Source organism: Microtus pennsylvanicus, chromosome 1, assembly GCF_037038515.1.
Source record: "Microtus pennsylvanicus isolate mMicPen1 chromosome 1, mMicPen1.hap1, whole genome shotgun sequence".
Taxonomy (NCBI): domain Eukaryota; kingdom Metazoa; phylum Chordata; class Mammalia; order Rodentia; family Cricetidae; genus Microtus; species Microtus pennsylvanicus.
Genome location: NC_134579.1, coordinates 186,143,884 through 186,170,826, shown reverse-complemented (window position 1 = coordinate 186,170,826; position 26,943 = coordinate 186,143,884). Strand labels below are relative to the sequence as shown.

At 39.4% G+C, this 26,943-nt stretch overlaps 1 protein-coding gene across 3 annotated transcripts in view; it reads right to left on the bottom strand.

The window, feature by feature from the left end:
• The window catches only part of Lama2 (laminin subunit alpha 2), a 579,970-nt gene that overhangs the window by 123,896 nt on the left and 429,131 nt on the right, over nucleotides 1–26,943 (bottom strand). For all 3 annotated transcript variants that reach the window (XM_075946853.1, XM_075946864.1, XM_075946871.1), the window contains 3 exons: nucleotides 26,560–26,753; nucleotides 8,750–8,892; nucleotides 4,704–4,802 (listed from right to left, as the gene is read on the bottom strand). In XM_075946853.1, coding sequence (XP_075802968.1) covers nucleotides 4,704–4,802; nucleotides 8,750–8,892; nucleotides 26,560–26,753 — 436 coding nt within the window. The remainder of the gene's footprint in view (nucleotides 1–4,703; nucleotides 4,803–8,749; nucleotides 8,893–26,559; nucleotides 26,754–26,943) is intronic.

Here is a 26,943-nt window from a genome sequence, read left to right as displayed (position 1 = left end):
CACAAGGGCTTACCACACACTCCATGTCAGCTACCTTCCCTGCTAGAGAGACACACCAAAACATGGGCCCTATTTGTACAAGGGAAGTGCAAGTATGGGAAATCTAAATGAGCCACTTGAAATCCCACCAACACGTTTCTTTACTTTCGTTTATCTTTTGAAAATATGCTCACTCAACTTGATTGTTTTCCCCTGGCTTTTAGATTTTTGTTGATTTATTTTAGAGTATTTATATGCAGACAGTATGCTTGACCATTAGGCAGACGTTAATTTACTTCTGAATGGTATGGCTTTTACTTCCCTGTGGTAACTCAAACAGGCCTCACCATGCCTCTTAAATTCAGTACCTCATTTTCTTGGTTGGATATTACTAGTGTCTTTCATTACGGGCTTCTCTATGTTAAAACAGGAATCTAATGGAGCAAATCTAACTGCCTAATAGACAACATTGCTTAAATGCCATCCACCTTTGCATCTGCAGCCTTATATGGGTTCTTGCTATAATTAAATTTCAGATATAGTCATTTACATAATATTTTCAAGGGTCATCTTCAGACTTCACTGTCTAGCTACATGGCAGTAACTCACTCCCCAGGCAAGTTGTTGGGCCAACAACACACAAGGAAAGAAACAGGAAGCTGTTACCTAGCCCTGTAGAATGGTGAGAGAGACATTTCTAAGGGTATGTCTTTCTGAATATGTCCTGTGTTACTTTTCAAAAGTGCAAACCAAGCCAGCAGGATTTGCTGCATATACCCTCACCCCCTTAAAAGCACAGGAGGATAAATAAAGTATGATGCTATCAACCTGAACTTTAATTTTTGAAAAATGAAAATAAAGCATCATAAACGCATGCCATTGCAGGCGTTAAATATTGAAAAACTAGTTTCGCTGCTTTATATATGCTTCATCTTCATTAAGCTTGATTTTCAACAGACAGTAAAAGGCAAAGCAAGAAAAGCTTAATTATGATATTCAGGCTGTTGGTAGCCCTGCCTTCTCATAGATACAAAGCACATGGGAGGCAACTATCAAAGAAAGTATCTAACTTCGCATAAGTGCTACCTCATTTTGGCACAGTTTTAGAGAAATTCAAAGTCAGGGCTGATTTTGGACTTGTCTACATGTTTTCTAGCTGCTCTCATGCTAATCTGTTTAGCCAGGAATGTTAGGGAAATAGATCACAGTTTCAAGATAAACACAAAATATGTAAGCACTTCTAGGCGAAAAGGCAGGTGTTACACCAGCTATGTGGAGTGAAACTGCATGTGTCTCAACCGATATAAAGACTAGCCGTCAGAGGAATAGAAGCTTTAGCTGTGAGGCAACTTTGGGACCATAGTGAATCTCAACCTTGGCTGATGTAGGAATCATCTATGAGGTGTTCGTGAAAATCCCAGCATCATGATTCTCATGGGCCTGGGTCCTGACCTGGGTAAATTTCACAATGAAACCCTCGTCCAACACAGTAGGTATTGGAGAACAAGAAGTTGTAGCCATTGAATGGATCATGCTCTGGCCCAATCATATGACTGTTTGCTCACGCGCTGGCTCTGTAGTCTACTGTAGGATACCCAAAACCTCAATCCTTCTGCTTATGATTTTACGTGTTTCTATAAATGTCTGAATTTTAAGGGCATCTTGATCACCTTTAGAGTCTCGTTAGTAGATCAATTTAGGAAGATGTGATTTCTACATGGAAGAACTGAAGATCTTAGAATAAAGCTACTTTTCATTCAAATAGCCCATTAGATGTGCTGTAGTAACTTAAGATGTTAAAAATCAAGGAAACTGGCTACATGAAGAACCTCTGCACTATTTTTGTAACTTCTTAAATATGTAAAAAAATATAAAATATAAGGTTTATTTAAAAAATAACATTGGAATTAAGCGCAAATGGGTCATAGTGTAGAATGACAAACTAAAAAGTTCCCAGAATGTAAGAAAAAAACCAAAAATATAGACACTCTTGGGCGATGGGGATGACTTCTGGGCTATAATATCAGCAGTAGACTAAGGGGGAAACAGTTTTGATAAGCTTGACTACATTAGAACAAAAAATGCTTGCACTTTTAAGAAAATGAAAAATAAGCCACAGGACAGAAAACTATTACTTATCATACAAAGAATCCCTAAAATTCAACAACAACAACAAAAATCAGACTGGGAAGAGACTTGGGTGGGTAAGATGCATGCTGTACAGCCATGAAGATCTGAGTTTGGATCTCCAGCACCCATGTTAAAAACAAAAAAAACAGCTGACATGATATTCTGCTTCTATAATGACTCCACCCCCGGAATATAACAATACCAGAATCCACTAAGGACAAGTACGTCAGCAACAGTCATTCAGTGCTGCTGAGAATGTTTCACGCAGTTTGGAAGAGATGGAAACTTTCTTATAAAGCTAAACACACTCATTTAAGAAACATTCCAGCAATTATGCTGCTTGATATGTACTCAAATGAATCGAAAACTATGCCCACACAAAAATCTGAATGGAGATATTTATAGTCAATTTCTTCAAAGTGCTAAAACCTGGGCACAATCAAGACATCCTTCATTAAGTACATGGATAAATCAACTGTGATGCGTGAAGACAGTAGAGTATTCATTATTCAGAGCCAAAAAGTAATGATCTATTAAGCCATGAAAGGATGGAGAGAAACCTTAGGTGTGTATAACTCAGGGGAAAAAGCCAGTCTGAAAATACCGCATTTATGTCTCCAATTCCACTGTATTCTGGCTAAGCCCACACTATGGAGAGATCTTAGCATAGAGAAACTATTCCGTAGGATACGATCATGTTGGATATTGACTGTTTTACATGTGTATACAATGTGTACCGGCAGGAGTGAAGGTTAAGTGGGTTAGAAACTTTGGACAATAATACTGTAACGCTGTAGGTTCCCTGACATCGACAAATTTCCCATTCTAGCTGGGCAGGTAAACAGTGGGGCAGTCGAATGTGGTAGGGTGGAAAATGTGCAGAAACTTCCTGCACCTTCCATTCAGTTTTGCTTTGCATTTTTAACTGTTCTGTAAAGGTTTCTAAAAGCATACAAATTTAGTCTGCTGAAAAAAAAAACACATGGGTTGAGACAAAAAAGAGATTAGACACCTCTGGGGAAATAGTACTCGTGTCTCTTGACTGAGATCACTAGGCTACAGAGGGTCAGTGAGAACAGGGACAGTGTCAGCTTCGCCTGCACCTGTATATGCGGGTCTGCCATAGTGCCCACAATAGTGAGACCCAGCAGTCAACTGGCGAGGGAGGGAAGTGCTACCTGTTCCATGGACTTTCTTTTCTAATTGTTCCACACCAGGTTAAACTACTTCAGTTTTAGGCATTTCTTTTGTATGTCTTTGCTCATTTATTTCATGCTTTATTGTGTATTTGAAGAAAATTATAACATCCTACGTATACACACACACTCACACACACACACACACACACACACACACACATGACTAACAGCTCCAACAGAATGGATGGAGACTCATTAGTATTTTTTATCTGCCAACTCTTAATCTGAACTTTGGATGAAGAGGGCAAACAAACAGAAATGAGTTGACATGAATTTAACTTAGCAAGACTTGTTTAAACTATCTTATTTGGTAATATTCATGTGACAAGTTAAAAGTTACTGTCATTAAATTAAAAGCATCACTTACTTTAGCCTGAAACTCTGTTCAGCTTATATATAATTCTGCATTGGTGTGCTGTGTCTTCAAAAAGGTATTTCTGATGTGATTTGGACCCTCAGGACTGTGGTTCAACTCTATGCGTTTAGAAGACATTTGTTCATGGGGAACGTAGATGATCCATGAAACACAGCACCCTAACTTTATCAGGTTGTGTGTCCATTGTTAATCTATTTCTCTGCTAAGGCTGGACAATGCCTTTCTTTAAATAGATTAAGTAATATCCAAGAATCTTCAAACTGCAACATCTTTCGTCATTTAAATCTAAATTTATATAATCCCCTGGATCCTGGGATTCAGGCTAGTTTTCATGTTCATGTATTCTTCTGTCCACAAGATGGCAGACTTTATGTTATTTTCCCCAGTCTCCAAGGGTTAAAAAGAACCTCAACCCTTTTGCAGTTTTGAAAATCTAAACCTACCAATTTCTGGGGAAAGTCAGATAGAAGCAGCATGGGTTTTACAGCCTGACTAAATGGTGTCTTAAACACTCCAGATTCTGATAATAAAGATTTCATTTTCGGAGTAGGAGTACTACTTGAGACTGTATTTCTCCAGAACAGTAGAAACCCCACAAAGATTAAAGACACAATAAGTATTTTCATTTGTGTTTCTTTTCTTTTACATAAACAAGGACAGAGTTTTTGAAACTTAGAACTGATTAGAAAAAATTTACAGTGGAGGCTACTAGGTAAAGTCCTCAAAATACACAATTGTTATTAATCTTTTTCCTTGACCCATGCCAAGTATGTCAACCTTGTTTATTTTAGTGGTGTGGGGGTGGGTGGGGGGTGGGTGTGGGTGTGTTTGGAGGGGGGTCACTGGGAAATAAGACTTCCTCTGAAGAAGAATTAGCCAACCACTACTCCTGGATCCCATGAACAAAGTTGAAAATTAGAAAGAAGGTTTCAGAATAGCACTGCTGTTTTCTTTAGTGAGGAGAAAACTGATTCTGTGCGGTCTGTGTGCTTAAGGAGACTTGTGGCTTTTCCACTCACCCTGCTCAGCAACTCATTCATTTCCATCACGAGGGTGTTCAGATTGCCCTCCGCCACCTGAATGAGCCTCTCCGGTGCCCGCTGGGGTGAGAGCAGATGCTGAAAAAGATTTCAGGTCATGTTCATCTTAGTAAATGGTTTGGTAGCCATGCTAGGGTCAGACAAAGCACATTTTTTTCCTGCATGCACTGAATACTTAGCATTGCTGTCCTCAATAGAAGAGAAACTACCATAAGTGGGCACTTACCCATGGACTTCCATGCCAGATAGTCATGTAAATATGAAGACTTGCTGCAGTTTATTGAGAAATTACCATGTTTTAAATTTTTTTGTTTATTCCCCCAACCCATTCACTTATTATAAGAACTCTGTGAGGTAAATGCTACCCCATTTTCTGGATGAGTGAACTGTGGACTGCAGAGAGCTTTTACAAAAGGTCATCAGCTGGTAATTGGTTGTATTTAGAAGGACTGTTGGATTATCAAGATTTCCATTCCAATCAGCATAGCTGTAGTTCACAAGGGAGAATGAGAGCAGACCCTACTGCAAGGACCTTGCTTGCGAGGTTGAACCTGTGATCAAGATTTGTAGTATGTGGCTATATGCACATGCTGTGCCAGAATCCCCTATAATCTGTAATTTACCTTTAGACAGGGCCAACCTGTGATAGTGATGAAGAAAACTGAAAATTGGTCTGCTCTGTAAAGTTGGCAAAGGGTTGACAGCTCCATGTCCTTGTATAGATCATAAAAATACCACAATGCTCATTTCATGCCTAATAGGAGGGGTTATTGCTCCTTATTAATCACAGCTTTAGCCATCCTCCATTCTTCTAGATAAGATTCACTAGACTTTGCATTGAGGGCTTCACTTCCACTTGCTAATGACTGAAGGGACTGCAAACTCCTGCATCTGGGAACTTGCTCCATCTACGGAGGCCAAGCACACGTCTAACTGTTGCATCATGTCATTCTTTATCCTTCTCACCGAGATGTTGCACAATTCCCCCATGTTGTTTAATGTCAATGATGGCAATAAGTAAGTCAACTTAGCTTTGGCCATCACACGCGTAGTTCTGGTGGCCTTTGACGAGAACTTGGGAACCACAACATAATATAGTACTTACATGTTGTAAAATATGAAAATAGGATTTTAAGTTTTCAAATAATAGATGTATTATAGAAAAAGAATTGAAGAATGAAGGAAGAAAGGAATTAAAGAATTATGGAGGTCATTTTCATGAACTCTGGAACATAAGAGAGGTGTCAGAAGTCTTTGGCGTTAATGATGCTCCTGTGTAGAACCTCTTCTAAGGGCCTCCAGGAAACTCACCATCTATTGGTAACTTACTATTTTTTAAAAATATGTTTGTACACATCTGAAACATTTGCTTTTTCTAATTTGTTTTCTAGTCTGCATTCTCTCTCTGTGTTGAAAATAGCTGGCCGGCCTCCTTTGCATGAAGGGTTTTATGTTCTGAATATGAGACTATGAGGTAAATAGATTGTGGCCTAGCTTTCAAGGTTGTCCTTTGTGTCGCCTTGCCCTCTAGAGTTCCAGCCTTATCTCTCTCACACAGGCCTGACTTCTAATGTGGTCAGACAGGCCCAACGCGCCTCTCTGCCATATGCAGGTGGCTCTCTTAAGCAAGACTAGGTGGTAAGAGCATGGCCTGGGGCCAAGGAGGTCTCACTACTGGCTGGCTAGATCTCCCATATGAATTATTTTTGTCTCTTCAAGGTTGTAAAAAATGTTCAGCCTCAAAGGCCCTAGAGTCATACTGCCTCTATTCAGATCTCCTCTCTTCACTTATTAGCTGGGCAATTGGGCTTCAGAGAGAACTTTCCTATGCCTCAGTTTTCCCACTTAAAGACACTTAACATAGTCCTTTTTAAAAATCATTTCAGATTGTTCCAACAAAAATTATCACAGATTAGGTGGCTTGAACAAAACATACAGTTCTGGAAGCTGAATGGTCTGAGGTTGTCAACTAATTTGGTTGCTGGTAGGACCTGCACACAGTTCTCTTTTCCCTGTGTGCTGAGATGGCTGGCAGAGAGACAATTCCTCCTCCTCCTCCTCCTCCTCTTCCTCCTCCTCCTCCTCCTCCTCCTCCTCCTCCTCCTCCTCCTCCTCCTCCTCCTCCTCTTCCCCCTCTCCTCCTCCTCCTCCCCCTCTCCTCCTCCTCCTCCTCCAAGTCTATTGTTGTATCACTAGGGCTTCATCCTCATTCCTCAGTTTAACAATGATCACCTCCCAAAGATTTGATTTCAAAATGCTGTCATGATGGGAACTAGGGCTTCTGTAGCTCACAAATGGATGTGTTGAAATGCTGGTCTATAAGATAAAGATGCTATCAAGTGTGCTTTTGAGAAGTAACCAGGTGATGAAGGGAAGACCCCTTCTTCTTGGGATTACCCTTTGAAATATACCCAGAGAGCTCAGAATTCTTGCCACTATAGGAGGCCAGAGCAAGGAGTCACATATACACAAGAAATGATCCCTTACCAGATACTGAGTCTGCCTTAAATTTGGGCTTTCTAGCCAGAAGAACTGTTAAAATTGCATTTCTATTGTTCACAAGCTAGCCAGTTAGAGCATTTTGTCAAAGCAGCCAAGCAAACTAAGTCAAAGCTTCAATTTAGAAACTTAGAGGTACATAAACTACTTATCAAAGCTCTATTTTCTTTTTTGGGTTTTTGTTGTTGTTATTGCAAGAACCTTGTGCTATCATATATGCACAATTTTAATTGCATAACTTTTCAACAAAAGTTGTTGTTACTGCCACCATTAAGGCAGTGGTGAGGATTAAAGAATATTATATTCCCTAGAAACATATCTGCCACTGGCTAGTGCATGCAGTAAAGAGGTTTCCCCTGTCCTCACCTACATTTCTCTTCCTTTAGAAACCTCCTCTGCCATTCGGGTCCCTACGAAACTAGGCTCTCTTCACTGCTGGTTTCCCTAGTTATTCCGAATCTTACCTGTTTTTCCAATTATTTTTTTTGTGCATCAACTCTTTAGAAGGCACATAATACCTCTACATTAGTTTTGCTAATGGCTTAATTATTGTTTAACTATTTTTTTTTAAACAGCAGAGAATCTATGCAAGCTTGCTGAAGCTATGGGAAAACCAGAGGAGTTAGGAAATGCCTCGGGAACTGAGTGCAGCTGGGGATCCTGCATCTTCTCAACAAGAATTTGATAACTGGGTGACAACATGCAGGAAACTGCTCCGAACTCATTCTGAACCACATTAATCTTTCAAATGTTGCTACTAGCCTTTCACAGATGGAAAGCTTTGGCAATGTTTTTAGAATAGTGTGCCTTGAATTGGTACCTTCAGAATCACTTTTGAAATTGCAACAACATTTTAATCTTGTTTTTTTTTTTCAGTAATATTAAAGAGTAGTGAAAGCTTCCCTGACTTTAACTTTAACTTCCCTGACTGATAAGCAACTGGGAAATGGATGCCAGCAATTGATCTTAGGATCTACATTTGCATGGGTCAAAGGTCAATTTGAATGTGTAAGTCACACCTGCTTGTCACCATCAGGACCCCTTGTAGGGGGCTATTCAGTTCCATTGCAGGAATGCAGACTGAGAAACCACAGGCCACCTATAGAGGAGTGGGGATGTAGTCAACATCATATTCTCCTTGCGAGAAGCAATTCGTTTTCAGTCCAAATCATATTACTTTAGATTAATGCTTTTAATTTTAATTTTATTGGCTTTGAAGACTTCTGTACGGATTCATTTGTTTTGATTTTTATGGAGCTATAAGTATAAGGGGGTACATACCTGATTTTATGTTTGCACATATTTAAGTCACATCATAAAACCAATTTAGGACAAACAGAGGGGAATATAAAAGTGTTTGCTTTTTATAGCACTCTGCATATTACAGTTCTTCAGTTTGAAACACCAGTTTAGTTGTTGCTTTCCTGCATTTGCTTTCCTGGTTTGGGGGCCATAAAAGGAACTTGTACTAATGACAGCCAAGACCACTTGGTCCTGGCCCTGCAGCTGTGAGTGCCCCCACCTACCTTGAGTTCCCGAGTTGTATTTTCAAGACCATAGAGAATCTTATATGGAGCAGGCAGCGGACCAGTGAGGTTGATATTCATGGCCATCTGCTCCAGACGAGCCAGGTCACCAAGAAGAAGGCCTGTGCACTCATCGCCACAAACTGGGAAAGGGAAATAAAGAATGTTTACTCATGCTACACACTCCAGCCAGATGTTCAAAGATATCAATTATGGAACACTTTATGGTCCAAGCACAGTTGGATGAAAGATGGTGAGATGCATCTCAGATAATTAACGCAACCACACCGATGGCAGCTGAAGAAAGATGAGGAGAACCGAAGATCAAGTTGTATCTAATCACACAGTAACTAGAGGGACCAAACAAGAAGAGCGGATCGAATTTGCACTGTGTGGAGGGGGAAGCATGTTGAAGAACTGGTAAAAGAAAGAGAAAGCATATAACATAAATCTGTGAGAACATAGCAGTAACACTAAATTACACTGTTCACTGTGGCGTATGCCTTTAATCACAGCACTCAGGAGGCAGAGACAAGCGGATATCTGTGAGTTCAAAATCAGCCTGTCTAGGACTGTTACACAGAGAAATCCTATCTCAACCCCCCCCCCCAAAAAAAGAATGTTCACTGCATCCAAACGTGTGGTACATCATCTTCCATGGTACTGCAGCCATTTCTCCTGCAAAGGCTTTGTGTATGGCTTTGTGTACTATGAAAAAGGTATATCAGCATTATCTTGTTATACAGTCAGAAGATTTTGAGTGTGTTTGTATGTATTGTATGTACAGGTACAGGCATACATGTGTGTATGCTGAGTGATTGTGGATGTAAGAGGTCAATGTTAGGGGGTCTTTCTTTTTTCTTTTCTTTCTTTTTATTTTTGTTTTTCAAGACAAGATTTCTCTGTAGCTTTGGAGCCTGTCCTGGAGCTAGCGCTTGTAGACCAGGTTGGTCTCGAACTCATAGAGGTCTGCCTGCCTCTGCTTCCTGAGTGCCGGGATTAAAAGCATGCACCACCACCACCCAGCGGTGGTGGGGTCTTTCTTTATTGCTCTTACTGGAACAGGGGTTACTGTTTTGACGAGGCTGGCTGTTCAGCAAGTGCCGGGGACAATCACGTGTACACCTCTCCAAAGTAGGTGGTTACAGGAGCGTGGTGTCACACTTAACATTTTCCATGGGTGCTGCAGCTATGAACTTAGGTCTCATTATTATGAGGCAGTCACATTACTCACAGAGCCCTCTTCTCACCCCCTGACAGAATTTTTTTAAGCCGCCAAGAAAGAATCTTTCTTTCCATGAGGACTTTTCCTTGTCTTGATGTTTACTGTTTGGGCTAACATTTCCTCCTTTCCCCAAGTATTTTAGCTCTTACAATGAGCTGCAACTCCACAAATCTCTACTGTGATGATAAATTTATCCAGTCTTGCAAATACACAGTTCCTAAAGGTAGTGCAAGATCTAATCTGTAAGTAACTGGCTTTTTTAGTATCATTCACATTATCCTGAATGATCAAAAAGGAGAACTATTCAAATGTGGTAGAGAGGGTTGTGGTAGAGTTGGTAGAAGGATACATGGACTTTTGTCAGACCATTACCAAATTAAAGCGGCATCACAGTTCCTAAAGAGAGGATATATCCATTCTTCGGAAAATGTAATATGTATTTACTTAATATTTCATTTTTTTTTGAAACAAGGTCTATGTCACAGCCCAGACTAGTCTCGAATTTGACATGTAGCTGAAGACAACCATAAAATTATGGTCTTCTTTCTTCTACCTTCTGAGTGCTGGGATTACCAGCATGAATATTTTTGCCTGGTTAACGCAGCACTGGAAGCCAGGGCTCTGTGCATGCTAAGTAAGTACTCTCCAACTAAGCTTTTTTTCTGGCTCCGTACTTTGAACTTTTTAGTAAGACTTATATCTTTATACCAAGAAGCACAGACTACCATAATTACAGTATATACATAAATCCATGTAGACAGATTCAAATTCTGTCTTCTAGTCTGCGGAGAGATAAAAACTCTATCCATGTTAGAAGAGAAAAGTATCTATATCTATCTGTCTGTCTGCCATCTATCTATCTATCTATCTATCTATCTATCTATCTATCTATCTATCATCTATCTATCTATCTATCTATCTATCTATCTATCTATCTATCTATCTATCTATCTAATCATGGGAAACACCGAGTTCTGGAGAGTAGGACTCGCTCATGCCCCAGACTGGCAAAAATTCAATTAGTTCTCTAAACAGCACTCCCCTGGGCACTTAATGGAGAGAAAACCATTTGCAGAAGCTTGTAAACAAAGGGCAGTAGTACAGAGGGTGATTTTTTTGGATAGGACTGCAGGTGGAGGTGAGCTGCCATATCCCTTCACAGGGATTTAACAGCCCCAGCAGGGCTTTTAATAAATCAGCTCCATGCAGGTGGCAAGTACAAGCACGGCATGTCATCTGAGCTCTGATGCAAGCTGCTGACATTTCACAAGTGAGTGAACAGGAGGCTCTGGAGGCAGGAGATAAAGTCTAGACCTGGAACCCTGTATCTCACTGTCCCAACTGGTAAGAAAGGGGATTTCTGCACTGTGGAAACACAAAGAAAGGAAGGAAGAACAGTGACCTCTTCCCCTTGGGCAGTGAGTTCAGTAGACCTGTCAGCATTCAATCACTGTAGAAAACACGTCGCAAGACACAATAAAGTGTGGGCTCGTATAAAGATGTGAAGACCCTCAGTGTGGTTCTCAGACACTACTGGGACTTTGAACCACTGGGAAGGCTCTCAGATCTTCAGAGGACTAGGCAAACTTATGGGTTTCTGATCCTGGAGGTGAAGCGAGGCCATGCTTCCTGATTCTCATGCTGAGAATATACTTTCCTAAGAAGCTCTCAAGGACTTTGTTAGTGTTGGTTGGGCATGACACTGTGGGAAACAGGAAGAATATCAGTTTTATTAGTGCCTAGGAGCTTAACAGGCATGCAGGGTCCTGCACATATCCACCCCAGTTCCACCCCAGAGACTACACAGTCTGTATTTCAGAAAGTTTTCATGGAACGCACACACAAATGTCTGAAGACCAAGAATTCTTAACTAGGGATGCACAGAATCATAGAAATTCATAGCATGTTCAAGCCTGGACCTTCCACTTTCTACCTCCTGGAGACTTGGGTTCAATATATCCATGAAAAAAATTCAGCCATCAGTATTTCTGAAAGATTCCAGTTGTTTGTTGTATCCAGGGCTTTAAAAGAATGTGCCTTATGACAGATGGTGGGTATGCACAATACCCAGTACCCAAACGAGGATGTTATCTTGCTTGTGGTCTCCTCTGTTTGGAACATTTCATCTTCATCCACCTGATTCCTAACTGTTCAGGTCAAATGTGTGACTTCCTCAGAAGGCTTGATATCTGAAGCTACTGTTGAGTGAGTTAATAAGTCATATGTCATCCCTGTATTCCTCATGTCTTTCCAATTTAACTCTTGTGATTGTACCGGCTAGTATATTTTCTTGTTTGCATATTTCTAAATTGTTTCTCCTTGATTTTAGGACAGACTTTAAACATCTTTACTATAATGTCTAGGCCATTGTACACAGTAAAAATTTAATAAATGTTGTGCATTATTATCTCTGTGAAAGAAGGATAGGAAAATATTTTAGACAAAGAGTAGCAAGGATGAATATTTGAAGAAGTCTCATGGCATAACCACACACTCATGAACAGAGAGAAAAATAGGGAGGTAAGAATTTGGGATCAAAGAGAGAAAGGTGTTGGTCACATAAGAAATTTCTGAAGTGAGAATGGCGTGTTTGATAGACAATGGAGAGCCATATGGATGTGTAAGGAGTACAAGATAGGATAAGAACAATAGTTGGAGGAAATATAGTACCTTGCTGACTAGAAGGGTAGAGATTGTCTGAAATCAAGACAGATAGTTGTCCTTATTACCATCCTGGGAATATACGTAGAGAATTTTATATCCCAGTACTGATATACTTGCTTATATCTAAGAGATATAATCTAAGAGATCCAATCAGCTCAGATGTCTACCAACTGATGAATGAATAATGAAAAATGTGGTATATATACACCAGAACTGTATTCAGCTACAAAAAAGGAAATTATGAACCTTGAAGGTAAGTGAATAGAAGGAGAAAAAATGTTATGAGTGAGATAACCTAGGAATCAAGACAACTAAGCAAACACTGTGTTCTCTCTCATCTGTGGATCCAAGCTAATTCTTTAATTTTTTTACTGCCCTTATAGCTCAGAAATCTTAAGGGAGGGGAGACAGTATAATATAGATAATATGAAAGCAGTGCCCGGAATGGGGAGATACTGGGAGAAGAAAGGTTTAAACCGGGAGAGGAGGAGAGAATAGTATGACAAGGAGGTGAGGGGAGGGCTAACCAAAATGAAATAAGTATAAAAAAGCCAATGGAAACCTACTACCCTTAGACAAACAAACAAACAAAACAAAAAAGCATATTTCATCTTAAAAACAGAGTTAGAAATGAGACACCTTCACATTGGGAAAATTTTGTCTAGAGGCTATGGATTGTTACACAAAATTCTCAATGCCAGGCGTGAGATATTTCCTTATTGGAATTAGTTCATGGAGACCTCTAGACTCTAGATTAGAAATCTGGAGTCAAGAGTTCTCCAAAGCCGTGTAGGCTCTTGTTATTCTTCTTGGTGACCATCCAGAACTGGATAACGAGAGTCTATTGCTGAAGGCATGATACACAATAACTGCATGAGAAAATCTGAAATTGAGGTGAAAACCCCTCTCTGATGGCTTAGCTTTCATGGTGTTGGAAGGTGCTACTCAAGCAATCTGGGGGAGAAAATGAATTGGCAGCGTTACCAACTGTGAATACCCACAGAAGAGATGCCTTATCTGATACTACAAACTCACTCAAAAGAACATGGCGGGAGAGATCAGAGGGTCTAAGTGGGAATATAAATATGTTGTCTACATACATAGTGAGGAATATATTTGTTTATATCTGTAGACAATCACCATTCTCAGCTGTAATCAGAGAGGCCTCTGTTCCCACTGAACTATGGTGAATGTACAGAACTGGCTGTAACAGATGCTGAGAAGTAGCAGTTGATTGTTCAGATCCACATAAGACATATATTGCATTCTTTCAAATGGTTAGAGAACATGGAGAAGAGCAGCCTAAACAATGCAGGAACCAGAAGACAGAGGGAAGGGCTGCAGAACACCATCTTTGGGGTGTATAAAGATGGCATACATATAACCATTGCAACCACAGAGTCTCAAAACATATCTATGTCTGCACTGGATCTGCATGAGACTGAGCCCATCAACAGTCTGATAGGGGTAGACAAAGGACTCGTTGGCCGTGCCTCACACTGATGAACTATTTCCTACTGATAAATTCAGGGAAGGGGAAATTATTGATTTCAGGTGATTTCACCAGGCTCCAAAGAATATTTCTAATCCAATGGTCATGAAGAAGTTCCTGTTTAAAATAAATGGTTTAAAATCAAAACCAAACCAAATGTCTTGAATCCAGAAAAGGACAGTGAGAGAGGAGGGAGCTTGAAGAGTAGGAGGGGGGTAAGTGAGAGCTTAGGAGAGAGTGACCAGAATGAATTATATAAAAAAATATAAGTGCATGAAATCATCAAAGCAGTTAATTAGCAAAAAAAGAAAATGAACTCTTAAAGATAGTGATCCCAGTGAATACTTGTAAGTACAGCTATTACTGGTAACCCAGAGAAATGTACTGAAATGGAGGGGATGCAGGGGCAAAAAGTCGATAAGAATGTCTAGGAAAGAATACATTGAGGCTATGTGCTAAGATGTTTATTTCTGGGTTGCCTGGACCGAGCTACAACTTCTTAGGTTTTACTAACATTAAGAGGTGAGTGTATCTTACTTTTTCCCAGTTCTGAATGGGTGTGCAAAACACTTTGATTCACAAAATGTGGCAATGCGACAAGACACCTTTTTTCTTTCCCCTTTGGCTTAGGTCTCAGCCTCAAAGATTTAAAGATTTTATGTTCACATTCTTAGAACTCTCTTGCCTAGAGTATTTTCTAAGTGGAGACTGCTCTTTCATTTGCAGCTGCCCAAGGCCAGAATAATCACACAGAAACTATATTAATTACAACACCGTTTGGTCAATGGCTCAAGCATATTTCTAGCTAACTCGTATATCTTATATTAACCAATTTCTATTAATATGTATTGCAAAAAGGCTGTGGCCTACCAGTAAGTTTCTGGTTGGTGGTTGGCGTCTTTCTCCCTCTGCAGCTACATGGCATCTTCCTGACTCTACCTATTCTCTCTCTATATCTTTTCCAATATGGTTATATTCTGCTCTGCTATAGGTTAAAGAGGATTTGTTCATTAATCATTAAAAACAACACATATGCAGAAGACACCCCAAACCAATAATTCCAGGTTAGCCTCATTAAGAGACAGACAGCATGGGAGAGAAAAGGGTTCATCCTCATTGTCACCAGCTGGGACTCCACCATGTAATTAAAAGATAAGCAACATTTGATTCATGTTTGCCATTATGGTTTGGGATTTGCATTATGTGGATTCACATTAGGGACTTTCAAGTCTCAAATCATAAATAAAAAACAAGTATTTGTAACAATTCTTAATAGTATTAAGACTTAATCAATTGAAGCCCCAGATCAGTGGCAAAGCACTTCGTGACTTCCCCAAAAATAGCCCTGGGTTTTATTCTCAGAGCATACATACACACACATGCATGCATGCACCACATACACACACACACACATGCATGCACACACACATACACATACACACACACACACACCTATGTAAAAACATGATGATTCCTTTTCCATTGAGCTAAGTTCCATTACATTCCAGTAAAGTTGAATTTATGAAAGCTATTCTCAGACTATGAGTAGTAGTTTGATGTTTTTTAGGTCTCAGAAGATATTTAATATGTTGTCTCCCTAGGCTTTTTCGAGTTGTGTATTCATTGGGAATCCATTGATAGTCTTTTCTCTAATTTGTTTATTTGGCTATAATTTATCTATTTCCAAGAATGATTTGGACTAGATTGTTTATTATTGCACTGCTAGAGATCCTTTCTAGGGTGGTTTCTGAAATTTACAAGAAAAAAATCCACAGCTTTTTTTTTTTCTGTTCATTTCTACAAGAACAACCTGGGGACTAGAATACAGACGTCGATCTGATATACTGAGATATTCCACAGAAGAAACTGCTGAGCTAAGATGCCAAGAGGCACAATGAAGACTGAGCTTCTCCTGTTTGTTCTCCCTCCACCCATCTGCTTTGCTTTCTCTTTAGTTGTTGAAGTGAAATGTACTTAATTGCCTCTTCAAGACCTCATCCACGCCAGTTTATGTCTTTGGATCCAAGGGTTTACTATTAAGCCCTATGTTATTGTCTCTGCATTTGCTTCCTTAAGGAACAAAGTAAAGCAGATTTCCGTAAGTGAAAGGTAAGCCTTATAGCATGCACCAGTTATTACACCCACATCTGTTTGAGTGGCTCAGAAAGACTTGTGAATACAACGGCCATGGGAGATGTTTCAAAGCTTTTATCAAACTCATTGAGTTTTAAAACACACACGTTGATAGGGGTTGTACCATTTACATAATGGTTTGTCATTTTATTCTGGCATGGAATAATTTACTTATGCCACAAACTAGTTTTCTTTGACCTTAAAAATGTATGGAGTGTATGGTAACAGACACTGGAGATGCCCTGTAAATGAAAAACAAATTTAATTCACCCTGATAGGAAGATCTGAGGAGCATAGAGAGACATGCGGTATTCACATTCTATAAACAATGGCTCTCTGACAAGGCTGCTGTGTAAATTAATACCTATCTCATAATCAGGACATCCTCTATGCCTCTCTAAATCATTCTCCTAATTCAATAATATGGATACGCTTATAGAGTGAGAGCTTGCCGAAAATGCGTGAGAGTAGAAGCAAATATTTCAAGACTATGATTAGATTTTACATGACTAAATGTTTCCGAGTCTTTGCCTATAAAAGTGTCAGGATAAATTTGTGTCTAATATTAACAAATGCAGCACTAAATTCAGATTGTTATAGCTGGGCACATGTGAGGGGCAAATCACGCAGCCGATATTACACATCTTTCAGTTAGCAATTAGTTCAAAATATTGCATTTCTACCAGAATCCCCCATGCATAGTAATTACTGGCTTACTGTCACAAAAAAATTCACATCGTGCATTTAAACCAAAGAAGCTGAAGCTGAAATGAGTACACTGAGCATTTGGGAAAGGCCAAACCCTTTGAGCAGTTTTAGGTAGAAATACATAAACTGATTGCTCCAATCAACTAGGGATAAATGAATGTAAATTCACATTTTTAACAAAAGATACAATTTGTACTAAAATGTGTATATTTTAAGTAGGAAAACTGAAAGAAATTAATAAATCTCTGGATCTGGATTTATTTATTTATTTTGCCTATCTTCCTCTTGATTTCTTGAAAAGGGAACATTTAAGCAGGGCAGGTAGTTTACACTTGCAACCTCTGTGTTCTCGAGGGAAAGGCAGGAAAATGGGGTGTTCAAAGCCAGCCTGGGCTACATGGAGAATGCTAAGCTAACCTGAGATGATACCGTCAGATGCTTGTCTTGAGAAATACAAAAACAACAAAAGGAAACTTACCAGATTTAGGACTTATTAAAACAGATTCAGCAATAATTCATTATTTATAAATCAGTATCTGATATAAGAATTTGATTTCAGTCTTATTTAAAATGTTTATTTATCTTGTTTTAATTTGGATTTCTATTGTTGAGTCTAAACACCATGACCAAAAGTCAAGTTAGGGAGAAAAGGGTTTGTTTGGTTTACACTTCAGCATTGCTGTTGGTTACTAAAGGAAGTCAGGACAGGAACTCAAATAGAGCAGAATTCTAGAGGCAGAAGCTGATGCAGAGGCCATGGAGGGATGCTGCTTACTGGCTTGTTTACCATAGCTTGCTCAGCTTAATTACTGAAAGAATTAACAGCCCAGGGAGGACACCACCCATCATGGCCTGGGCCCTCCCCCATTGATCACCAAATGAGAAAATGCCTTAAAGCTAAGTCTATAGGAGGCATTTCCTCAACTGAGCCTCCACCCTCTGATGACTAACTTGTGTCAAGTTGACACATAAAACCAGCTGGTACACACACCTGCTGTTTCTTTCATCAGAGAAAGAAGTGTTTGGTAAGAGTTAGAATAGCAGGGAGGGGAGCAGAGAAAAATGTAGAGCTCAATAAAAATCAATAAAAAATAGTTAGATTTACATCAGAAAGGCATTAAGAGAAAGCTGTTGCCTCCCAGCCCACCCCTCTAGGAGACAAGCATTGTCTGCGGGCTGAGAGCTAACACAGTTGGTGGGTCAATGACCTAGTTAAGGAACCACTCTTAGGAAAGCATGTTCACCTCCATGTTAAAGAGGAAGAAAATTATCCCTTTAAGGAGATAATGTACTTCGCCTCCCTGAATTCTTGCCACCTTGAACAGTCCTTTTAACCACCATGAGACTCTGCTGGATCAGAGAACCTTTCTGAATCCCGATTAGACTTAGCTCCTTTTCCTTCTCTTCTGCCTTTTTATTTTGGATGCCCATCAGAGCTTTGCTCTGCTTTTTCTGGTACTTTAGGCCTTCTTAGGCTTCCTCTGAAGCCCAACTCCCTGCTGTGAGACTGTCTGTTTACCTTGTGGCTAACATCCATTTTGCCTTAACTCAGACAGCAAGGCTTTTTTCCCCCCTTTCTCTTCTGTATCTCTTCTCCATGGGAAGCTGCTGGAATTTATACTTTGCCTATCATAAAGTCGTCATCTTCTTCTTTTCTTCTCCTCCTGCTTCTTCTCTCTCTTCCTTCTCCTTAGAAAAATTTGTCATCACCAGGTTTTTGTTTAAATTTGTTTTTAAATTCTTTTATTAATGAGATTAAGAATTTTAGGAGGAAAAAAAAAACAAAAAAAACCAAAAAACAAAAAAAGAATTTTAGGAGGAGTCCCTGACTTCTCTGCTATCTTCAGGTAACAACAATAATAATCTCCCAAATTTCCAGTAATGTAAATTTCGGCAGAGATTCAGAAATTTGTACATGTAGAAGTTATGAAATACAACTGTACATACTACTTAAATCAAATTATGTAAGATTGGAAGAGTAATTCTGGGAGAGAGCTCAGACAGGACACTGCTTGCCAAACATGAGGACTTTCGTTTGATGCCCAGATCACACTTAAAAATCCACATATGATGGCACAAACTTGTAATACTATAACCTGGGAGCCAAAGCCAGATGGCACTATCACTGGCACTTAATAGTCAGCCAGCCAAGACTAATCAGTGAGTTCTGGGGACCCTGTCTCAAAAAGCAAGGTAGACAGAACTTGAGGAGGAATGACACTTGAAATTGTCCTCTCTCTCGCTCACATATTTTCACATCGTTGTATGCATACCAGCACACATAAAAAACACACATATAGACATATATGTATGTACATACACATACAGACACACACATGTATGTCCACTCATATGCTTGGTGTACATACACACTCACACACAGTAAAATTAAAATGAAAAAAAAAACCAAGCCTATTGCAATTCAAGGATGATACAGTTTTTCAAAAAACAAAATGGAACTGCAAAGGTATGCAAATACCACAAGGATATAGCTTTCTTTTGGCCTACATAACAGTTACACCATACTGAGCAGGCACTCTGTCCTCGCTCTCTCATTTGATGCCCACAGTGGTTTGGTGAGGATCAAAATAGTCATGGCCAGTGGTTAGGAATGCAAAAAAAAAAAATGGATATAGAAACTTGTATAACAGAAATTGTAAAGAGGGTCTAAGTGTGGTTTTCAATGACTTAAAGTGTCTAGAACTAGATATAATTATGAAAATGTGATTCCTAAGCCAAGGAAATATTTCATCAGAAATGGACATGATGTCCAAAATACCTTACCCTTAAAGATGGCCAGAAAGTAAAAAGAGCAGTCAGCGTCTGCCCTGGCTTGCTTCCTATTGGTTTACTAAACACTATGAGCAAAAGCTACTTGGGGAGGAATGGGCTTATTTTATCCTACAGTTCATAATCTATCATGATAAAAAGCCCAGACAGGAACTCAAGGCAGGAACCTGGAGGCAGAAACTGAAGCAGAACCTGTTGGAGAATGTTGTTTACAGCCTTGCTCCTCTTAGCTTACTCAGTTTCTTTTCATACACACCCCGAGACTACCTGTCTAAGAATGGTACCCAGTGGTGCATGAGGATTATAAAACAGGAGGAGACAGCTCACATACTCAGTCTCATCCCGAGATTCCTGGACACAAGACTACCATTTTCAGAATGAGGAAGAAGTAAAAGTCAGGGGCTGGCTGCTTTGCTTCTCAGATCTTCAGGTTGAACCCCAATCTCTCTCTCTAAGTATTTATTAATCAAGTTTCAGTACACAGAGTTTTAATTTGCTTATGGTGCAGGATAGTCAGTGTGGCATGCGGAGTGCTTAGACTCATCCAGAAACAGCTCCACAAATATTGTTTCACACAAAAGAAGCATGCAATTCTGCTGCATCAGCTGTTGATGAGAAAAATACACATGTTCTACTAATTAACCAGATAACTAGAGGAAGGCACAGAAGCTGCCTAAATAGATTGATCTGCACTTGGATTTGAACATGACAAAATGGCTTAAAGTTCTAGAAAGCGATGGCATGCTTTTTGAGTGGAATAACCCAGACACAGAAAGACAATTATCACATGTACTCACTCATAAGTGGTTTTTAAACATAAAACAAAGAAAATCAGCCTACAAATCACATTCTCAGAGAACTTAGACAATAGTGAGGACCCTAAGAGAGACTTACATAGATTTAGTCTACATGGAAAGTAGAAAAAGACAAGATCTCCTGAGTAAATTGGAGCATGGGGACCTTGGTGGGGGGAAGGGTTGAAAGGGGGAGGGAAGAAGGAGGGAGGGGAGCAGAGAAAAATGTAGAGCTCAATAAAAATCAATTAAAAATACACATAAAAATAAAAAAAGAAAGTAGGACTTTGCAAAGACACCTACTTGAGAGCTAAGTGATGGTAGAGACAGCATGATCTTTAGGGGTGAGGGAAAAAGGGGGATCATATGAAAAGTCACAGATTAGTCACTTCAAGAGATCTTTTCAAATCATCTTTTGAAGAAGGAAGTATTGTTTATTTTTACAGAGATGATAGCATTCCCCTGTTTTGTTCCTGTTCCCATGTATAAGAAAGAGTAAGTGTCATTATTAATCATCTTTGATTATAATGGATCAACAGTATTGTACTGATGACAAGGGTCTGTATATTATGATAGTGAGGTGCTTGCTGGCACCTAGCTAGTAAGAGTAAGAATCTTGGACTACAAAGATGTCCTGGCAATTAAAGATGATTGCCACTAAACTTGATGATCTAATTTTGATTCCTGCAACTTGCATGGTGTCACGTTGTCCTCTGACATCCACACAAATTCCATAGCTTGTGCAGCATCTCACTAATAAAGAAATAAATATGAAACAAGGTATAAAGAGTAGTACCTTCATTGTGTCTCTGCAGAACTGCAGAATCTAGAACACTTCGTGATTGCTGCTGCAATACTGATAAGAGAGGCATCATTTTATATGTCATATTTTAAATAAGCTGTGATATAAATAAGCAAATATATATTACAGATACCTCTTATGCAGTGACTATAACAGTAGGCACGAATTTGATATTTATCATGACATGAGATAGTATCTTGGGTACATTCTACGGAGTAACATTTTGCCAAAGTTACTATTTTTGATTGCACTTCCCCGGGACTGTTCTATATTTTACTCTGTCACTCATGGTCTATTTTAAACATTGTATAAGTTATTCTGCTAACTATGAATTTTAAGAAAATAGAACATGAACAAATCAAGTTTTGGGTTTCACCTACAAAACTTTTTGCATTGAATACATAATGGATTTCTCATTCGTTTTCAAATTTCAGGGAAGGTGGATATTCTCCTTTTGGGGGTTGACATGTCAATTATAAATGAGGGTTTAGAGAGGAAGATGTATTTGTGTATTTCAGCTTACTAAACAGAAATCCTGTTATGAGCGTCACAATAAAATATTCAGAACTTACAAATACACCTAAGGAATAAAATTGTTCAGCTGTCTTAAGTAACTCCTTTTTTCTTTGCTTTAAACTGATAAATTTGGGCTGGGATGTAGCTCAGTAGTGGAATGTCAGAATAGCATGCAAAGAAACATCTGGGTTTGATGCTTAGAGACAAGAAAAAAGAAAAGGCATGGAATTAGTCTAAGTACCAGTCTAATGTATCTTTTCCAGTTCAAAGAAGCAAGACTCTGTGGACAACTTCTGATGAATATGTATGGATCTTAATTAAATATATGAGATCTTAAATCTTAGAGACAGCCCCTAAGAAAGAGAGAGCAAAGAAGAATGACCCATGGAAGGCTCAGCAGGTAAAGGCACTTGCTCACAAACTTACCAGTATGAGTTTGATTATCTAGATTCACAAGGTGGAGAGAGAAAGCAATTCCTGAAAGTTGTTCTCTGACCTCTGTACACATGCTGTGGCCATTATGCGCCCAAACATGTACACACAAGTACACACAGGTACACACAGGCACACACACATACAATAAATAAAATAAATGGAAATTTTCAAATTCAGTGAAATATTTTTGAAAAACCAATAACCTAAAGCCCATCTAACACGCAAGTTAAAATAGTTTTTCTGGTTGTTGTTCAGCCTCATCCTAGTGAGTTTCATGTTCCTCTCCTACACCTTACTTGTCTTCTACACTATGCTCTGTGTGTCTTGTCTGAATTCTTTTGATGTTAATCACCAGCGAGCTGAGGTAAGGCCCAAAGCTGTTTTCAGTAATATGTACAGATATTCTGCAAGAACGAACAGGAGTGTATGGAGAGCTGAACATGGCAAGCTCCAAGGCAAGGTGAGCTTCTACAAATTGCTACTTTGATGAACCTCTTGGTGGTGAGAGGAATGCTTTGGGGGATGCCTGATGTCTGAACTAGGAAGCTGAAGGTACTTGGGGTTCAGTAGGACCTTCTATGGATTTTGTTTGGTAGAGTTAACCATTGTGATGGGGCTAATATCAGCTTACTGAGAGACTCTGGGATCTCCATTTTTCCTAATGAAAAGATTATCGTGTAAATTTAGCATTATTATAATGTAAATATAATATATAAAATGAGTGTATTTTGTAGGAAATTCTCTAATCCCCTAGCACTTAACTTCTGTTTGAGTCAGGGTGCCATGAAACCCAGGTTGTATTCAAACTTACAAAGTAGCCAAAAATGACCTTGAACTGCTGATGTTCTTGTCTGTTGTCCCCAAGCGCTGGGTTCCAAGTATTCACCAGCACACCAGGAATAGAAAAGTCCTTTTTATATACAGGAAAGTGTTATCTTGGCTTTCTGACAAATGACGCCCATAAACAACTAACAGACATTTATAGAATTTTAGGCAGTGACAGGCAAATTATGATTTCTTCATTCGTTATGCTTTGTCCAAATTCTAAAGCATAAATTTATATCTTTTATTAAGCAAATAGTGGGTCTACAGATTCTTTCTACAAATGCACAACTCCCCTAGAATAACATACTGAAGGAGCCTAGTCATAACCTTGTATACAAATGTTCTATGTAATACAGTAGCATGAGCAATGACTATACACGATGAAAAATTTTAGAAATGAATAAAAAATAAAACTAAAAAACATTTAAATATGTGATATGAGTCCATTTTGATTGTATTTCTTAGATAATTAATAAAAGAGAAGAAAATAAATTCTCATATAATCCTTACAAATAAACTGTTGGTGTGTTACCTAGTTTCTACCAAGCAGAGCGGTTATCGTTTTTGCAGTCAACACCACATGCATTGACACCAGCACATTCATTTTCCTGTCTCCTTCTCATGTTCTGTCTCCCTCACTGAGGTTCTTCTCTTAACTCTCACCCCACCCACCCCACTTAATAAAAAGTCCACTGTGATCCCATGTGATAAAGTAGGCAGGCCCTACAGATAAGACACACCAAGTCAATCTATTCTTTGGTCTCTTGATCTAATTTAGCTTGGGGATAGAGAAGTCTCTTGCAAAGAGAATTGAGAATGAGCCAGAGTTTTGTCCTCACTGAGTCTTGTTTTCGTGAGTCATTTTCAAAGTAGGGGTACGAAGCAGGAGCTGGGAGCTGGGGGAAGGGAGCAGCATAAGAAAAGCACAGTGTGTTTGTTCTAAACTGTAGAAACTATAAAAGATTGGAAAGGAAGGAAAGTCTACAGCTGTTCTGTGTGGCAGCTCTTAGGGTAAACCTAAAGAAGGGAGGCAGGCAGGCCCAGAAGCAAGAGGGTCCACTAAGCCTGGAGGAAGGCTATAGAAAAAAAATGTCAACTTACACAACACAACTGCTAATAATGTAGAAGAGGGGTCTAGATAGCCAAACAGTCCCACAATTTAACATTTTTATGGGATAAAGATCACTATAATATTCCAGAAGGAAATGAAAGTCTCCAGGACACAGTAATGGATGTGAACACCACGTTCAATAGGTGCAAAAGAATTGCTTGTAAAAATAATGTTACTAGACACTGAGAGTCATGTGCCTCTGTCAGTGAAGGGTCAGAACTTAATAAATATCAGATGGAACATGTGAAAAATAGAGATACACAGCAGTGATGAGTTAAGTTTTCTTATGATACATGTTTTTAATATGTAAGTTAAGAACTGATCACCAGAAAAAGAGCATGAAGCTAAATTGACTGGAAAAATCACAATTCTTTTTAAAATAGACGTTTAGAAAGTAATCCTTTGCTTTCATCTTTTGCTGACTTTAATGTGCTACTATTTAATTTCTACATACCACATCAAACAGTTTCTAAATTGATGTCTGAATAATTAATAAAATAATTTACTGTCAAATTGTTGAAATGTGTCTATATATGAATTAGCGAGTTATACTCATTGTAAATAAAGTTATTCAAAAGCAGTGCTGTAGAATATTTGGCATGCAATGAAAGCATTTATTTGTTTGTTTGCTTTTATGTATGTGTGCCTGTATGCTGCAGTGCAGGTGGGCAGGTCACAGGACAACTTGTGGAAGTCACTTCTCTCCCTCTGGGTGGGGTTCAGGAATCGAGTGAAATTGTGAGAATTGGTGGCAAGGGCCTTTGCCTGCAAAGCTCTCTTGCTGGTCTGGGGTCTACCCAAAAATTATCTTTAAGATAAACACACTTAGAGTGGATACAAACACACACACATGCATGCGTGTGTCTCTCTCTCTGTATATATGTGTCTGTGTATATAATAACAGCACTATCAAACTAACGTTTCGGTGTACTACATTTACAGTCTTTCCTCACACCAACACTTACACTTGTTTTTGCTTATTTTTCTCCATCGTGTGGCAAAGGCAATATAAGGGCTCAGACCCTGAGTCGTAGCCATACATAGCCCTTCTTATTTACTTCAAGCGCTATGTGTTTTCATCAAAGAGAGCTGAACTACAAAGAAGACCCTGTTTTAGATTTTAAAAATTCTTTGTATATCCGCATAGGCATGTGTGTTTCTGTGTGAGCATGCGTGCATGAGTGCAGGTGCCTGTGGAAGCCAGAAGAGCGCTTTGAATCCCCTTGAGCTGGAGTTACCGACATTTTGAACCTCCTGACATGGGGCTTGGCATAGAACTTGGATCTTCTGCAAGAGCAGCAAGTACTCTTAACCTCTGAGCAATCTCTTCAGTCCCCTGCCCAGTTGTTTTTTTGTTTTTGTTTTGCTTGTTTTGTAATGCATCTTCCCAAACACTCCAGTCTTATGGTGTTGACCTGATTTTAAACCCAGCCTTAGCTTTTGAGGCAGCTTTTTAGGAAACCAGAGCACACACAAGCGAAAGTTCTCGAAATGCAACTCAGAGTCAGGCACACATAAGACATGAAAACAGGAAAGACAGTCATGCATAAACACACTGAAATATGTAAAGACTGCAGTAAAATACGACAAAACAAACATAAGAAAAAGCATAGCATGGATCAACACTCCCCTTTTAGGTTTATAAATAACGTATTCTAGATTTGAATTAGTGTAAGTAAGCTCCAGTACCCAATGTAATTTCAACACTGAATCCAGAATCAGGAAAGATGAGAGACAGAGAGAGAGAGAGGTAGATGAAGGGGAGGGGGAGGGAGGAAGAAAATAAGCCATTTTCCCACTGTTTACTCTGTACGGAAGAAAAACCAAACACTTGGGTGCATTGTAACTGCACCCAGGGTTTACAGTTTGAGATGAAGATTCAAAGCATTATGTAAAAGCTGGTTGAAAGAAGTCAGTTGTAATCCAAGGCTTAAAGTGCCTACCCAGCCAATTACAAATTCAGGAGGATTCTAAAAGATTTAATAGACTTGGATCTTTAATCTGTCACAAAAGGCAATGCCAACTTTAGGCAAAATGGAAATCCTGAGAGGGGCAAAAATAAGACTTGCCTGGAGGAGCTTTGTTGTAGGTCTTCAATGAACTGACTAAAGCATGCTGAGGATTTTCTCTGCTGCTCTTGGCTCAGCGGGACAGAGACAAAAACAGCATGGTAACAGTGGAAGGTGGGTAGATAGCTTCGGAGGAGGTGCGGAGTAGCAATAGCTACTGCAAACAAGGAAATAGCGGCCTTATTGGAACAGAGACCGACGTGGAAGCCAGGCCCACAGAACCAGCAGCTAAGTTAGTATACGTACAGACACACTCCGCGCCCTCGCGTGCATGCCAATGTTCGCAGCCATCACACTTCCTTCCCGTGGCTCCCGGGCGGCACGTGCAGAGGCCTGTGACTGCATCACAAGGAACAGGCAGGGAGCCATAAGGGTCACACTCACATTCTTGGCAGGAGCCTCCAGGGCTGCTTGGACTGCCAGTGTAGCCTGGGGCACACCTAGTTTGGAAAAGGACAAAATAATGGAGATTAATGAAAGCCACATCGCTAAATGTGCTGGTGTGTGTGTGTGTGTGTGTGTGTGTGTGTGTGTGTGTCACACCTAGTTTGGAAAAGGACAAAATAATGGAGATTAATGAAAGCCACATCGCTAAATGTGCTGGTGTGTGTGTGTGTGTGTGTGTGTGTG